Source organism: Pteropus vampyrus, unplaced genomic scaffold (assembly GCF_000151845.1).
Source record: "Pteropus vampyrus isolate Shadow unplaced genomic scaffold, Pvam_2.0 Scaffold335, whole genome shotgun sequence".
Lineage (NCBI taxonomy): Eukaryota > Metazoa > Chordata > Mammalia > Chiroptera > Pteropodidae > Pteropus > Pteropus vampyrus.
The window spans coordinates 1648012-1663427 of record NW_011889116.1 but is presented as its reverse complement, the minus strand read 5'-3'; the positions used below and the strand labels follow the sequence as shown (position 1 = coordinate 1663427).

Sequence of the window (15416 nt, the reverse complement as noted above, 5' to 3'; positions counted from 1 at the left end):
CAGTTCGCTAGTATCTTTTTTAGGATTTTTGCATCTGTGTTCATGAGAGATATTGTTCCATAGTTTTCTTTTTTTCTGTCACCCTTACCAGGTTTTGGTATCAGGGTAATATTGGCCTCATAAAATGAGCTGGGAAGCATTGCCTCCTCTTCGATATTTTGGAAGAGTTTGAGGAGAATAGGTATTAAATCTTCTTTAATGTTTGGTAGAATTCAATGGTAAATCCATCTGGTCCTGGACTTTTACTTTTTGACAGGTTTTTGATGATTGCTTCAATTTCCATACTGCTGATTGGTCTATTTAGATTTTCCAGTTCTTAATTCAGTCTAGGAAGGTTATATTGTTCTAAGTACTGGTCCATTTCTTCTAGGTTACCAAATTTGGTGTTCTATACTTTTTCTTAGTATTCTTGTATGATCCTTTGTATTTCTGCGATGCCAGTCATAATTTCCCCTTTCATCCCTGATTTTGTTTATTTGTGTCCTTTCTCTTTTTTCTTTAGTGGACCTAGCCAGGGGGTTGTCAATTTTATTTATTTCTCAAAGAACCAGCTCTTTATTGCATTTATTTTTTCTATTTCTTTTTTGTTTTCAATTTCATTTATTTCTGCTCTAATTTTGATGATTTCTTTCCTTCTGCTGACTTTAGGCTTCATTAGTTCTTCTTTTTCTAGTTTTTAAGATGAAGCGTTAGGTTGTTTATTTGGTCTTATTTTTGGAGATAGGCCTGTTATTATATGAACTCTCCTCTTATGACCGCTTTTGTCATGTCCCAAAAGTTTTGATATGTTGCATTATCATTATCATTTGTTTCTATGTATCTCTTGATCTTTCTTTTTATTTCTTCTCTGATTCAGTTATGCTTCAGTAGCATGTTTTTTAATCTCCATGTATTTGTGGTTCTTCCTGATTTCTTTTTGCAGTCAATCTCTAGTTTCAAAGCATTATGATCAGAGAATATGGTTGGTGTGATTTCAACCCTCTCATACTTGTGAAGGCTACCTCTGTGTCTCAGTATGTGGTCAATTCCTGAGAATGTTCCATGTGCACTAGAGAAGAAATTATAAGCAGCTGTTTTGGGATGGAAGGCTCTGTAAATGTCAATTATGTCCAGTTGGTCTAATGTGTCATTTAAGGATGTGATTTTTTTATTGATTTTCTGTTTGGATGATCTGTCCATATCCGATCGTCGGGTATTTAGGTTCCCTACTACGACATTGTTTTAGTCTGTTTCTCCCTTTAGTTTTGTTAGTAATTGCTTTACATATTCTGGGGCTCCCTGACTGGAAGCACAGATATTAATAAATGTTATGTCTTCTTGGTGCATGATTCCCTTTATCATTATGAAGTGTCCCTCAGTATCTTTCTTTATCTTTTTTATCTTGAAGTCTATTTCTTCTGATATTAGACCACTACTCCCGCTTTTCTCTGAATGCCATTTGCTTGAAATATTATTTCCCATCCTTTCACTCTGAGTCTATATTTGTCTTTGGAACTGAGATGTGTCTCCTGGAGGCAGCATATGGTTGAGTTTTGTTCTTTGATTCATTCTGCAACTCTGTGCCTTTTTATTGGTGAGTTCAGTCCATTCACATTTAGGGTGATTATTGAAATATGAGGTCTTCTTATAGCCATTTTATCTTTTGCTTTCTGGTAGCTCGGTGTTTCCATTGCTTCCTTGTCCTTGTGTTTCTGTTTTCTTTATTTTGGTTGGCTCTTGTGGGTTTTCCCTCTGGTTCTTGTTTTATGTTATATATTTCAGTTCTGAATCTTCTGTGTGTGGTTACCATTATGAATATGATAGTTTAAATATTTTATACCATTCGTTTCTCGCTTATAATGTTTGCACTGAGAAGTCCGAGGATAATCTAATGGGTTTTCCTTTATAAGTTACTGTTTTCTTCTCCCAGGCTACCCTGAGAATTCTGCCCTTGTCATTAATTTTTGGTAACTTAATACAATGTGTCTTGGTGAAGGCCTTTTTGTGTTGAGATAAGTGGGTGTTCTGTTGACTTCTTGAATTCCAAGCTCCAGCTCATTCCTTAGATTTGGGAAATTTTTGTCAACTGTTTGTCTGAAAATGCTTTCTAATCCCTGCTCCTTTTCCTTGCCTTTGAGAATGCCCATTATTCTTATGTTTCTTCTCTTGATGGTTTCAGCTAGTTCTTGTATTTCTCTTTCATTATTTTTTATTCTTTGGTTTCTCTCTTCTTCCTTCTGATTTATTTTTAGATTTCTATCTTCGACATCACTAATCCTTTCCTCCATTTGGTCGACTCTATTTCCCAAGATTGCTATTTCATTTTTCAACTCTTGCAGTGTGTTTTTTATCTCCAGAAGATCTATTCTGTTCTTTTTGAGGGTTTCAGTCTCCTTGCTAAAGAACTCATTCTGCTCATCTAGTTGTTTTTTTCAATTCCTGAAATCGTTGATATGACTCATTTCGGAACTCACTGTGTTTTTTCAGAAGTTCTCTGTCATTTAAGTTGCATATTTCTATGTCTATAAGCTTATTTTCTGGAGATTTTTCTCTTTCTTTCTGAGATGCCTTGTCACCTTGATTGTTCATGGTGTTTAATGGACTATTTCTCCACCTGGGCATTAATGAAAATGTATTCTGCCTTTTTTCTGGAAAGATTCATTATATAAAGATCTCTCTTTAGCCTGTTGCAAAGAAGGCACTTTTCTTTCGTTTTCCAGTAGCTGGTGTCTAAGCCTCTTGAATCTCTGCTTTATATAAAGCCTTAATAATGCCTTCTTTTTCTTATGGATGTTTAATCGTGCTTACTACTCTCAGTCTCAGTCCCTGTCAGTGTTAGTGACAGCTTCTATAGCGTTTGCTCAGATTCCCCTGGGGCTCTGTGGTGTTTGGTCTCAGAGGATATGGGAGGAGGGGCCCTCTGGGTTGGTGTTGGGAGAAATGGCTCAGCCTCAGTTTTACAATCGCAGCTGGTAAAAATCAACTGTTGTTTCTCTGCCGTCCTGCTTCTCTGCTCTCTGCCCTGATGACTGGGCCCTGCCACTGGTCGGGTGTAGCTCACAGCACTCCCAGGCAGAATTGTTCTGGGAAGTCACTGCACCTTCTCTCCTTCCCCTCCTCACAGGGAATTCAAGTTGCTAGAGGCAGCTTCTTTATTTCTCCCAGTCCAACGCCCAACACACGTATTTCTGACCTGTAGTAGCTCTTATGCGCAGATCTCACACTCAGACATGTTGGTGTGCAGTTTGGGTGTTTTTTGTTTTATTTTATATGTTCAGCTTATTGTTGTTTCAAGGGGAGAGATCTGGGGATGTCTCTCACTCCGCCATGTTTTTCCTCCAACCTTCTTTTGGGTTCTTATTGTTTTAATCTGCAAGTCTTTGATTCCCAGTGAGATTGAACATATTTTCATGTTAACCATTTTATTTTATATATTGTATACTTGTATTTTTGTTCACTTTTTTTTGTCTTCAATCCTTTCTTGAAGAAACTCTTTATTCAGATGCTAATCATGTATCTCTTACATGTTATAAATATCCTATCTATGGTATCAATCCTTATGCAGAAAATTTAAATTTAAATATAGTCAAGTTTACTAATTTTTCCTTTACTTTTTGTATTTTATGCCTCCTATCTAGAACAATGATCTTTGGTCTAGGGTAAACACATTCCCTAGGGGTATGTGAAGACTTTTTAAGGTATTTAAGACTATGGATGGCTTTGAAGGATTCAATATCTAGATCCTCAACTTCCATATCTATTCTTTCCTAAAACTGAAATATTTCGGAATGCAAGTGTGGTGCCCTCATTCCACCCTGTGGTCTCCTTTACCACCTTTCCTTTTACAAATTCCTGTATGCCTTTTCCCCATCCTGAATCTTAGTATTGTTTATTATCCCAAATATAAAACGTCTGGTAACCCAAACAATGGGGCAAATCAAAATTTTAGCATTGGATCTAGCGGAAGATGGCAAACTAGGTAAAAGCAGGGTTCATCTCCTCTCAGGTCCACATTGAAATTACAATCAAATTATAAAATAATCAACATGGAGAATCACCTGAAGTCCAACTGATCATAACACCTATGTCTGATAATATAAAGAAGCCACATCAAAGCAGGTAGGAGGGGCCAAAATGCCAATTGGGCCAGACCTGCACCTGAGGGTAGTGGAGGATCACTGGGAAGGAGAGCAAGGATGCAGAGGCTCCCTTGAAGAAGAGGGTTTGTTGTAGCCACCAGCCCCCGATAGACACACGGACCACCAGAAATCAGTGAGTTATAAGAAACACACTGCATAAATAAACACTCTTTATTTAGCCAGCTGGGTCTGCCAGGGGTATGCAGACCCCAAATTAAGCAGCCTCAAATGTAGAGGTATGGAGTTTTTAAGCCCTAAACCCCCATTCTTCATTCTGTTTGAACACACAAGTCTATTTCTCTTCTTTTCACTAACTGTCAACCCACAGGTCGATTGTGCAAGCGGGGGGTACAGAAGCAGAAAGCTTATTGTTAGAATGTTATGTTCCCATGGGCGATAGCCAAGCAGTAATTTTCCAGCCAGCGCATTCCCCACTGGCCTTAGCAGAAAATCAAATCCTTGATTCTTCATGCAGAATTTGCTCATAGCCTCTATTTTGTAATACTAAAAGTTTAATAGAATTAATTCTCTTCCTTATATATGCAAACAAGAAATTGAGGAAACATAGGCCAAAAGTTAACAAGAGGAGGAGGAGGAGTAAAGGTCCAGCTACAGTAGATAGAAGGGTTGTTAGCCATGGTGACCAATTGAACATCCTATGAAATCAGTTATTTGATTCTAGTCTTTGTTTTTCCCTGGCATCTAAATTTCTCTGTACTAGTAGTAAGCTTTCTCTAATTATTCCAGAGTTATTGGCATAGAAGCAACAGATTTCACCTAGAGCCATACATAATCCATTTCATTCTAAGAATAATAAATCTAAACCTCTTCTATTTTGGAGTACTTCTGCTAGTGAATCGACTTGAAGTTCTAGCCTGCTGATGGTGTCTTTTAAGGTCTTGATATCCTTATCTATCTGTATTCCAATTTCATGTAATTCATTTTCTCCCTTGATGAGAGCAGTAGTACCTACAGCTGCAGAGCCTGCTATTCCGAGTCCTACAAGAAGTGGTATTAAGACTGGTACGGCCCGTTTCTGTAGCCTGTCCTGGTGAAAGAAGTGGAGTCTGCCTTCCAGCCCGTTGTAAAGGGACACCTGAGGGAGTACAAAGACTAGGATACAAATATTAGTCTCACCTGAGTTGAAAATATTGGATGCAGCACAGTGAGTGAGCCCGCTATCACATGCTAACCAAGTATTATTTGGAGCCTTATAGTATTTACCCCCTGAGGCAGGTACTTCGATAGTATGATTACAGTTATCGAAGTAAGGTGACTGTGCCAACAGCTTGGAATAGTTCTTTGAAATTAGGCAGGTTCCTTTTTCTTGTATGTCCCCTAAGGTGAGTCGAGGAGTTTCCCATTCACAGCCTCGTGCGCTGCTGAGCTCAGTTAGGTTCAGGGGAGTTCCTACCTCAACATAATAAGGGGATTTTAGGTTTAGGCACAACCAGCAATCTTGTCCTATGTCTGGGGTAGTCTTATTTAAGACCTTGTGTATTGTCGTTAACATAGTTATTAATGCTCCTTCCGGTTCTGGTTGTGGCTGGTCGAATCCCTGGGGTTTAATAGCTGTTAGGCTACTACCTGGAGGGGCTAGAGCTGGAGTTGGAATTTCTCTGGAAACAGAAGTTTTCTTAGGTGTAAGACTTTGGGGTAGTCCTGGCACTAGAAGTGGTTTGTTGGGTCCTATAGGGTTAGCTTTTCTGGGAGGGTCCTTAACCTGTATAGTAAAATATAATCCTGAATCATACCTGGTTTTATATAATCCGATACCCCATGTCTGTCCTGTGAGCCAATAGTGTTGTCTCCCAGGGCTACCAGTTTTGATGGTGATTATGATAGGATTGCAAGACCCAAGAGAGCATGTGGCGGGGCTTGGTCCTCTTATTAATCTAATATGATCATCATTCTGTTTTTTGTAATTATCTATAGTGGAGATAGTCTCACAACCCCAGTTAGCACAAGTAAATTGGCCTTGGCCCTCACATCCAAGTCCCATATTACCCATGCAGCCAGATATCCCTGGGTAACGTCCTTGAGGACAAATATAGAGTCCTATCCCTAAGAGGCTTTTCTCAGCCGATAATATGCCACAGCCAGGTTCCCCCTTGTAGCCTAAGTATGTTCCTCTGCCTAGGAAAGATCTCGATCCAAGGTGATGTCCAGCCATTACAATGGCGAGAGGATCTCTGGCAAGCCGGCACAAGTCTACTCAGATCTCTGGAGTACTGTGGCTGGCGATGTTCTGGGCAATAATTTCACTGGTCTTGGTTACTATAAGCTCCCACACTCTAGGCCAGTGTATGTTTCTATATGCCTGGGCTAAAGAGGAAAAAAGGAAGAAACAGAGGGTTAGACTTATGTATGCTTGAGTCTTAGTCTTAAGGGCCTGTCTTCTTGAGTTGTCCACTCTTGTGCTGCCTTCATGTGAGAGTGATGAATCCATGATGGGATGCTGTCTACTTTAACTGCAGTGGGTGTCATCAGGTAGACAGTGAAGGGTCCTTTCCATTTGGGTTCTAGTCCTTTGGAAGTGAACTTCCGGATCCACACAGAATCCCCAGGCTGAAACTGATGGGGAAGTCCATCCTCCGGGACCAAATCTCCTTTGGTACACTTTGAAGGGCCTATAAAGACTTAAGTAAGACAAGGTTACATAGTTCTGCGTTTTTCTCATCTTCTATTCCAGGTACTAAAGGTGGGGGTTTTCCAAAGAAAATTTCAAATGGGGTGAATCCATTAATATATGGAGTACACCTGGCTCGGAGAAGAGCAAAGGGGAGAAGTTCTACCCAGGTCCCACCAGTTTCTAATCCTAACTTGACTAATGTCTCTTTTAGGGTCCAATTCATTCACTCTACTTGGCCCGAACTTTGGGGCCGGTAGGCGCAGTGGAGTTTCCATCCAAATTTAGGTAGCTAGCCAATTGCTGTGACACCTTTGCTATGAAGGCTGGCCCGTTATCTGACCCTAAAGTTCTGGGGAGACTAAATCGAGGGAGAATTTCTTGTAGTAGTTTCTTAGTAACTACTAAAGCAGTCTCTTTCCTGGTAGAGAAGGCCTCTATCCATCTTGAAAATATGTCTATAAAAACAAGTAAATATTTGTAGCTCCCTACAGTCAAGGTTACCTCAGTGAAATTGACTTCCCATTGGTCCCCCGGATAAGTTCCTCTTTTCCTATGCCTAGGTTCTTCTATTTTCCCCTTCTTTGGATTAACTTGGGCACAAGCTGGGTATTGTGAGGCAACCTCCTCTGTGGTTCTTCTCCCTTCTAACAAGCAAAAGTAGGAGTCTAAAGCTTGGAGCATCTTAGTTCACCCTAGGTGTGTATTCTGGTGTAGTTGGTGGAGGAAAGTCCTTCCAAGGGCCTGTGAGAGCCTGAGTTTTCCAACTGGGGTCGTCCACCACCCCTGTTGGTTCCTAGTGGCTCCCTTGTCTTGAAAATATATGTTCTCTTCCACCGTATAGGTTGGAGACGGAGGCAGTTCTGGGTAAGGGACAACAGTCAGATGTGGTGGGGGCCCCACTGGCCTTGTGGCTGCTGTTCTTGCCTCTGCATTGGCTTGTCGGTTTCCCTCAGCCTCAGGACTATTCCCTTTTTGATGCTCTTTACAATGAAAAATAGCCAGAGCCTTAGGCATCCACATGACTTCAACTAAGGCTAAGATCTCCTCCTTGTTCTTGATGTCCTTCCCAGCTGAAGTCAGAAGCCCTCTTTCCTTGTAGATGGCTCCGTGTACATGTGCAGTGGCAAAGGCGTATCGGCTGTCAGTGTATATTGTGACTACCTTATCCTTTCCCCATCTTACTGCCTCAATGAGGGCGATGAGTTAGGCCTTTTGAGCAGAAGTCCCATGGGGAAGAGCCTGTGACCAGATGGTGCCAGTTAGAGTTACGACTGCTGCTCCAGCATACCTTCTTCCTTCCTGCATGAAGCTGCTCCTGTCCGTGAACAGAACTTCATCGGCCTCAGGCAGAGGGGAGTCTTTGAGGTCTGGCCGCGAGGAACACACAGCATCAGTGAAATGTATGCAGTCATGAACGGCGGTCTTGGGGTCTGGGTCTGGCAACAGATTGGCTGGGTTGATGACAGTAGCTTTGGAGAAGTTGATCCTTGGCTGGTCGAGGAGGAGAGCCTGGTATTGAGTGATTCTGGAGTTAGTCATCCATCATTCTGGGCTACTGCGGAGAAGGGCCTCTACTGCATGAGGGGCAGTAATGTCTAGATTCTGCCCAAGGGTGAGTTTGTCAGCTTCTTTGACTAGGAGAGCCGTCGCTGCTATGGCTCGTAGGCAGAGGCTGCCGAGTCTAGTCTCTTTGATAGATAGGCTACTGGTCGGCGCCATGGACCTAGCCTTTGGGTTAGGACCCCTTTGGCGATTCCCTTGGTCTCTCTCACAAAAGGATAAAATCCCTTGGTGATGTCTGGAAGAGCAAGGGCTAGGGCTGATATGAGTACCTGCTTGAGAAGGTCAAAGGCCTTCTGTTCTATCTCTGTCCAATTGAGGGGCTGATTTCCTCCTGTAGCCAAGTACAGGGGCTTTGTGATCTCTGTGAACCCAGGAATCCAAAGTCTGCAATAGCCTGCTGCCCCGAGGAATTCTCTTACCTGTCTCTTGGTGGTGGGTACCGGAATCTGAAGAATGGCTTCAATCCTCTGCCAGGAGAGAGTCTGTTTTCCTCCTTCAAGGGTATACCTGAGGTAGGCCACCGACTGGGTGCACAGCTGGGCTTTCTTAGCGGAGACTTGGTACCCGTATGCCTCTAGGGTGCCGAGTAAGTCCCTGGTTGCCGCAAGACAGATCTCCTCGGTTTCAGCTGCTAATAGTAAATCATCAACATACTGGAGTAATGTACAGTCAAGATTACGTTGACAGAAGGGACGGAGATCTGCACTTAGGGCCTCATCGAATAGGGTAGGAGAATTTTTTAATCCTTGCGGTAAACGCATCCAGGTTAGTTGGCCTGAGAATCCCGCCTCTGGGTCTGTCCACTCAAAGACAAAGATAGGCTGGCTGCTAGGCGTTAGGGGAATGCTGAAGAAAGCATTTTTTAAATCTAATACAGTATAAACAGTTCTCTCGGGAGGTAGCAAGCTTAAGAGAGTGTACGGGCTGGATACAGTTGGGCGGATGGTTTCAACCCTCTTGTTCACTTCTCTTAAGTCTTGTACTGGCTGGTAATCCTGAGTACCAGGTTTCTGGACTGGGAGCAAGGGAGTGTTCCATGGCGACTGGCATGGCACGAGAATCCCCGCTTCCCGCAGCCGTTGGATATGCTTCCTTATACCGATTTTTGCATCCTGGGCAATCAGGTATTGCTTAACCTGGACAGAGGTTGCGGTACAGTTAAGCTCACCACTACCGGGTCTTGGTGCCTAGCCAACCCTGGAGCATTGCTTTCAGCCCATACCCCTGGATATTCTATCAGGAGTCTGTCTAGTAAGGGCCCCGTGGATGAGTCTACATTTTCCTCCTTCTCGTAGAGGAGGTACTCTTCAGATAGAGGACAGGTAACTAAGATAGTTGATGGGGCAGACATGGATATCTGAGGAGTACTATCTCCGAATGTGATAGTAGCCCTTAGCTTTTGGAGTAGGTCTCTACCAAGAAGTGGGGCCGGACATTCTGGAATTACGAGGAAAGAATGGGTCACTATCCCTCGCCCCAGATCTACAGTCCTTTCAGTGGTCCATGGGTATTCTCGTGTTTTACCCGTGGCCCCTTGGATGGTGGTCTTTCGTTTGGAGATTGGTCCCCTTGGGTCAAGTAACACTGAGTGGGTAGCCCCTGTGTCCACCAGAAAGTTAACAGTTTTTCCCCCAATTTTTAAGGCTACCCTGGACTCCTGGGGGCTTAGTGTGTAGGAGCCCCGGCCCCGTCAGTCCTCTTCCTCAGTGACGAGAATTTTAGTCTTGCGGTTTCCCTGGTCCATTTTTCTCAGGACATTCATTCTTCCAATGGCCTTCTTTCTTGCAGTAGGCACATTAATTTTTCCCTAGGGGTGTGCAACCCTTACATGGGCCTTTTTCTGATCTCCCTTGTCATGCCCTAGTGTTCCCTGATCTCTCCTCCTGCATGGCAGCTACCATTATTTTAGGCATACGTTTGGGGTCATCCGGTGCCTCCCTGTTGTTGAACACCTTCTGGGCTATCTCAACAAGTTGAGACAGGTTCATCCCTGCAAAACCTTCTAATTTTTGCATTTATGCCGGATATCAGGCGCTGTCTGAATAGCAAAGGCTACATTAATTGCCCGCTGGTTCTCGGGGGCCTCAGGATCAGTGGGGGTGTATACCAGGTACACCTCCTGTAGTCGTTCAAGAAACGCTCCGGGAGATTCCTGAGGTCCCTGTATAACTTCAGTTACCTTAGAAAGGTTAGTTGGCTGACGAGCAGCCATCCTAATTCCCCCAATTAGAATCTGGTGGTACCGATCTAATGCCATTCTCCCTGCCTGAGAATTGTGTCCCCAGTCTGTGTGGGTGGAGGGAAATTCCTCTTCAATCTGTTCCCATGGTTCCTCAACTCTCCTCCCTCCAAGCATATGCAGCTATCTTTTGTGCTTCCACCCGAATGCGTCCATGTTCTTCTGCGGTGAAGAGGGTAACTAAAAGCTGTTAACAATCGTCCCAAGTGGGGTGGTGAGTCTGAAAGACACTCTCTAAGAGTCCCATTAATGCCTGGGGTTTCTCAGAGAAAGGCGGACTCTGTGCCTTCCAGTTGTACAGGTCACTAGTCGAGAAAGGCACGTAAACCATAAAGGGCCTGTCTGTGTGATGCCCCTGGGGTGATGCTTCTCACAAGGTGAGAATGGCCGGGGTGGTGGTATCGGCTGGTGCCCCACCCGGAGCGGGAGCAGGAGGCCCATAGGGGTTACCTGCGTGCGTCCAAGGAGGTGAGGCAGTGCTATTTGGCCTCTGTTGTCCTGGATTACAGGGTCGGGGAAGGTCCTCCAGTGGAGATTGGAGGACTGAGGGACTGGGCTAACTTGGAGATTCAGTTGCTGTATGTTTCGGGGTGCCCACAATTAAGACTCACACCCCTAGAGAAAGGGCACAGTGGCGAAGCCAAGAAGGGGGTTTCTGAACAAGGTTTAACCATTGATCAATGTAGGGAACCTGATCGGGATGTCCCGGGTCTCCCGTGACAATCTTCCAAACATTCCTCACTAAACCCCTGTCAAAGGAACCCTCCGGAGACCAGTTTACACCAAAAGACGGCCACTCAACTTCACGCAATGTCCTTAGTCTGCCTGGAGAAAACTTTATGCCATAGTCAGCTCCCTCTACAAACGCTTCTTTGAAATGTCGCAGGAGACACTTCAAGGGTGTCTTCTGTGAACTCAGGCCTTCCCCCATCACTTGCGCAGAAAACACAAAACAGACACTCAGATGAGAACAATTACTGGGGTGTAGGTGGACCCAGAGAAGTCCACCACCTACAACCTAGACAAGACCAAAGACAATAGACAAAATCCGATAACAGGGCACAGGAGGCGGCGTCCCGCGAGGCCTGGCCACAGTCCAGGAGATATGACTGCGTCCAGTCTCTCCACAGACCCCCCAATGACCGGTCATCAGAAACAGAAAGGTACCTTTTATCCAGATGTTGAGGCCTCGGAGATTCCATTCAGGACCAGGAACAAAGAGTGTGTCCTAAAGGTTGCATCCTTGACGACTGCATTGACCCCGATATGGCATTCAAGGGCCCTGGAACGTCTCAGATTGGCCACCCATTTGAATCTGTAACAGGAACAGCAACCACTTCGGAGGTCGGTCCGGTCTTAGATCTCAGGGCCACTCCCTGAGATCTCGCTGGGGCCTCCAAATGTTGTAGCTGCCAGCCCCCAATAGACCCACGGACCACCAGAAATCAGTGAGTTATAGGAAACACACTCTTTATTCAGCCAGCTGGGTCTGCCAGGGGTACGCAGACCCCAAATTAAGCAGCCCCGAAATGTAGAGGTACAGGGTTTTGAAGCCCTAAACCCCATTCTTCATTCTGTTTGAACACACAAGTCTATTTTTCTTCTTTTTACTGTCAACCCACAGGTCGGTTGTGCAAGCAGGGGGTACAGAAGCAGAAAGCTTATTGTTAGAATGTTATGTCCCCATGGGTGATAGCCTATGTTCCCATGGGCGATAGCCAAGCAGTAATTTTCTAGCCAGCACAGGTTCTGGTCTCATTTGGGGAATCCCTAGCCCAGGGTCCCAGCTCAGGGAAGAGGAGATTCCAATAACTCTGACTGTAAAAACCAGAGAGGATTCCGGCCATCTGGGTGAGACAGAAGGAGAATGAAATCCTAGACGTCCCTTTGAAAGACTTGCACACAGGCTTCCTGACCCGTAGACACTTACCCAAGACAACGGCGGTGAGTCAGAGGCTCAAATAGGATTCTTACCAAGAAAGTCTGCATTATCTGGCACCAGAAGGAGGGCTGGAAGGGCAGCCACCATTGTGCCTTAGTCGAGCCCCACTAGCATGCAATCTACAGACCAGGCCAGCTTTACTGTAAAGACCCCTCCCATAGGGCCATTAGGAAGTTCTGACCTGAAGGGATCAGCCTGTCCCACCCAAGCTATAGATTGTCCCGGGGTCTTTGTTACTGGATGGCTGCCATGCCCTGCACCAATTCAGGGCCAAGCATACCCAGCTGGATGCCAGCACTGTGAGCCGCATTTCCAAGATAGTTTCAGGCAGATCACTGCTGCCAACATGAACTTGGGCAGATCTCGGGGATCTGCGGGCCAGTCCCAGACAACAGCTGGTCTTGCTGTGATCTGGGACTTCTGCAGGAACGCTGGAACGGTTACCAAAGTTGCAGCAACTCTGAGGCTGTGTTGATCTGACTGCCATTGTCTCCCTGAGACCCCTCTGACCCTACCTACAAATATCCCCAGGCGGCTCATTGACAGTGAACACCCATCGCCCTGCCCCTCCCCCCTTCATCTCCCAATCCATACTGGCAACAAACTTTGACTAGCACAGGGCAATCAGTAGCAGACAGAACCTCTGTTGCCTGTGAGAGTTGCAATATTGCGTCCAGGGATGCAGGGGTCTGTGGGACCGCCCCAACCAGTCTCACCGTGATATGTGACTACAGTGGGAAAGCCAGGGCACGGAAGTTGCAGCAAAACTGGGACTGTATTGGCCGGCTGGCCCTTGTCTCCCTGAGATCCCACTCACCCAAGCCACAAAGTACCTGCAGCCCATTGACAGGCAGCCTCCCCCACCCTGCTTAGCTCTGGGGTTTCACTGGGGTTTCACATTCTGCACAGGCAACAGACTTTGGCTAGTGCAGTGAGCACATTTCGGGGAAAACAGTTGTGGGCAGATAATTGCTGCCTGTACAAGCTGCAATATCTCTTGAGGGCATCGCAGGGGTCTGTGGAACTGCCCCACACAGGAGCTTGTCTCCATGTGATCTGTGACTACTGCGGGAACGTCAGACACAGAAATTGCAGAAAACTGAGGCTACTGGCTTGATGGCCCTTGACTTCCTGAGCTCCTGCCCCATCCCATGCACAAAATGCCCACCGCACATTGATAGGCAGCTGCCCCTACATTGGGGTGGCACATTCAGGCCCAAGGTGGGCAGCAGCTGACCTTTCAACGATTAGAAACTTGTACAGGGAGCCACAGAGACAGCGCTGGCATGTAAACTGACACTTCAGTGACAGGGGAAAATTTGCTCAATAGACCCAGGAGACTCCCAGGGTCCCTGCACCACCCAACATGCATATCACACAGAGGCTTTGCCAGTTCAGAGACTTATGGGCAACTAACAGGCAATGTCAGTCCTTGAGGAGCACTGGTCTCTCTGCTAAACTACCATAGGTCAGGGACGGGGGATAACTGAGAGCTGCCTACAGCATTGTCTCTTCCACTTACCTATAGATCCAACATAGGCAACAACCATCTATGGATTGCTTTGTACCTCCCACCAGGTAGCCCTGAGCAATCAAAAGCAGCTGCTGACCTTTGCCTACAGGGAAGCCTCTCCCAAGGGACCACAAAACCAACTCATCCAGAGGCTGGCACCAGACCACAACAGAGCAACTCCTGATTAGCTCCATTAGCGGTACACACAAAAGGTGGTTGCAACAAGTACACAAGCCTGCTAGGGCAAATCCCACTCAGTGGGGTCAGTTCCCACACGGCAACTCTTATCCTGTGGGTGTAGCCAATTCCCACAATTAGTCAGCCTGAGTGTTAATCCCATCCACTGATGTACTAACACCAATAAGGGCTTAGTGACAATAGAGGATCACACACAACCCACACAAAGATCACATTCAGAGCCCCCAGCATAGGGGATCAGGAAGAATGTACTACTGGGCCACACAGGACACCTTCCACATTAGGTCACCTGGCCAAGGTTGAGAGACAAAACAAATATTCTTCACACATAGAAATAAACACAGAGAGGTTAATAAAATGAGAAAACAAAGAAACATGCCACAAATGTAATAACAGGAGAAAACTCCAGAAAATAAGCTAAATGAAATGGAGGCAAGCAATCTACCAGAAACGGAGTTCAAAATAATGGTTATAAGGATCTTCATTGAACTTAGGGGGAGAATAGATGAACACAATGAGAACCTCAACAGAGAGATAATAAGCATAAAAAAGGACATAGAAACCATAAAAATAACCAGACAAAAATGAAGACTACAATAACTGAAATGAAGAATATACTAGAAGGTTTCAACAGTAGATTGGATGAAGCAGAAGATTGAATCAGCAAATTGAAAGACAAGGTAGCAGAATACACGCAATCAGAAAAACAAAAAGAAAAAAAGAACTTAAAAAAATGAGGATAGTTTAAGAGACCTCTGGGACAACATGAAGCATAACAATTTACATGAAGCATAACAATTTACGGATCATAAGAGTACCTGAAGGAGAAGAGAAAGAGCAAGGGATTGAGAATCTATCTGAAGAAATAATGACAGAAAACTTCCCTAAACTGCCAAGGGAATTAGACATACAAGTTCAAGAAGCGCAAAGAGTCCCAAACAGAGGAATTCAAACAAACCTACACCAAGACACATCGTAATTAAAATGCCAAAGGTTGAAGACAAAGAGAGAATCTTAAAAGCAACAAGAGAAAGGGAGCTTGTTACTTACAAGGATACCCCCATAAGAATGTCTGCTGATTTTTCAGTGGAAACTTTGCAGGCCAGAAGGGACTGGCAAGAAATATTCAAAGTTATGAAAAACAAGAATCTACAACCACGAATACTCTATCCAACAAGGCTTTCAATTGAAATGGAAGGTGAGATAAAGGG

The 15416-nt window shown here is 44.9% G+C and overlaps 1 protein-coding gene across 1 annotated transcript in view; it reads right to left on the bottom strand.

Moving 5' to 3' along the window:
* Nucleotides 1–15416, bottom strand: part of LOC111730769 (endogenous retrovirus group S71 member 1 Env polyprotein-like) — a 43709-nt gene that overhangs the window by 18884 nt on the left and 9409 nt on the right. Inside the window, exons 3-4 of the mRNA XM_023522177.1 lie at nucleotides 11720–11867; nucleotides 4998–6757 (exon numbers count right to left, since the gene is read on the bottom strand). Of these exons, the coding sequence (XP_023377945.1) occupies nucleotides 4998–6291 (1294 nt within the window). The 5' untranslated portion in view covers nucleotides 6292–6757; nucleotides 11720–11867. The remainder of the gene's footprint in view (nucleotides 1–4997; nucleotides 6758–11719; nucleotides 11868–15416) is intronic.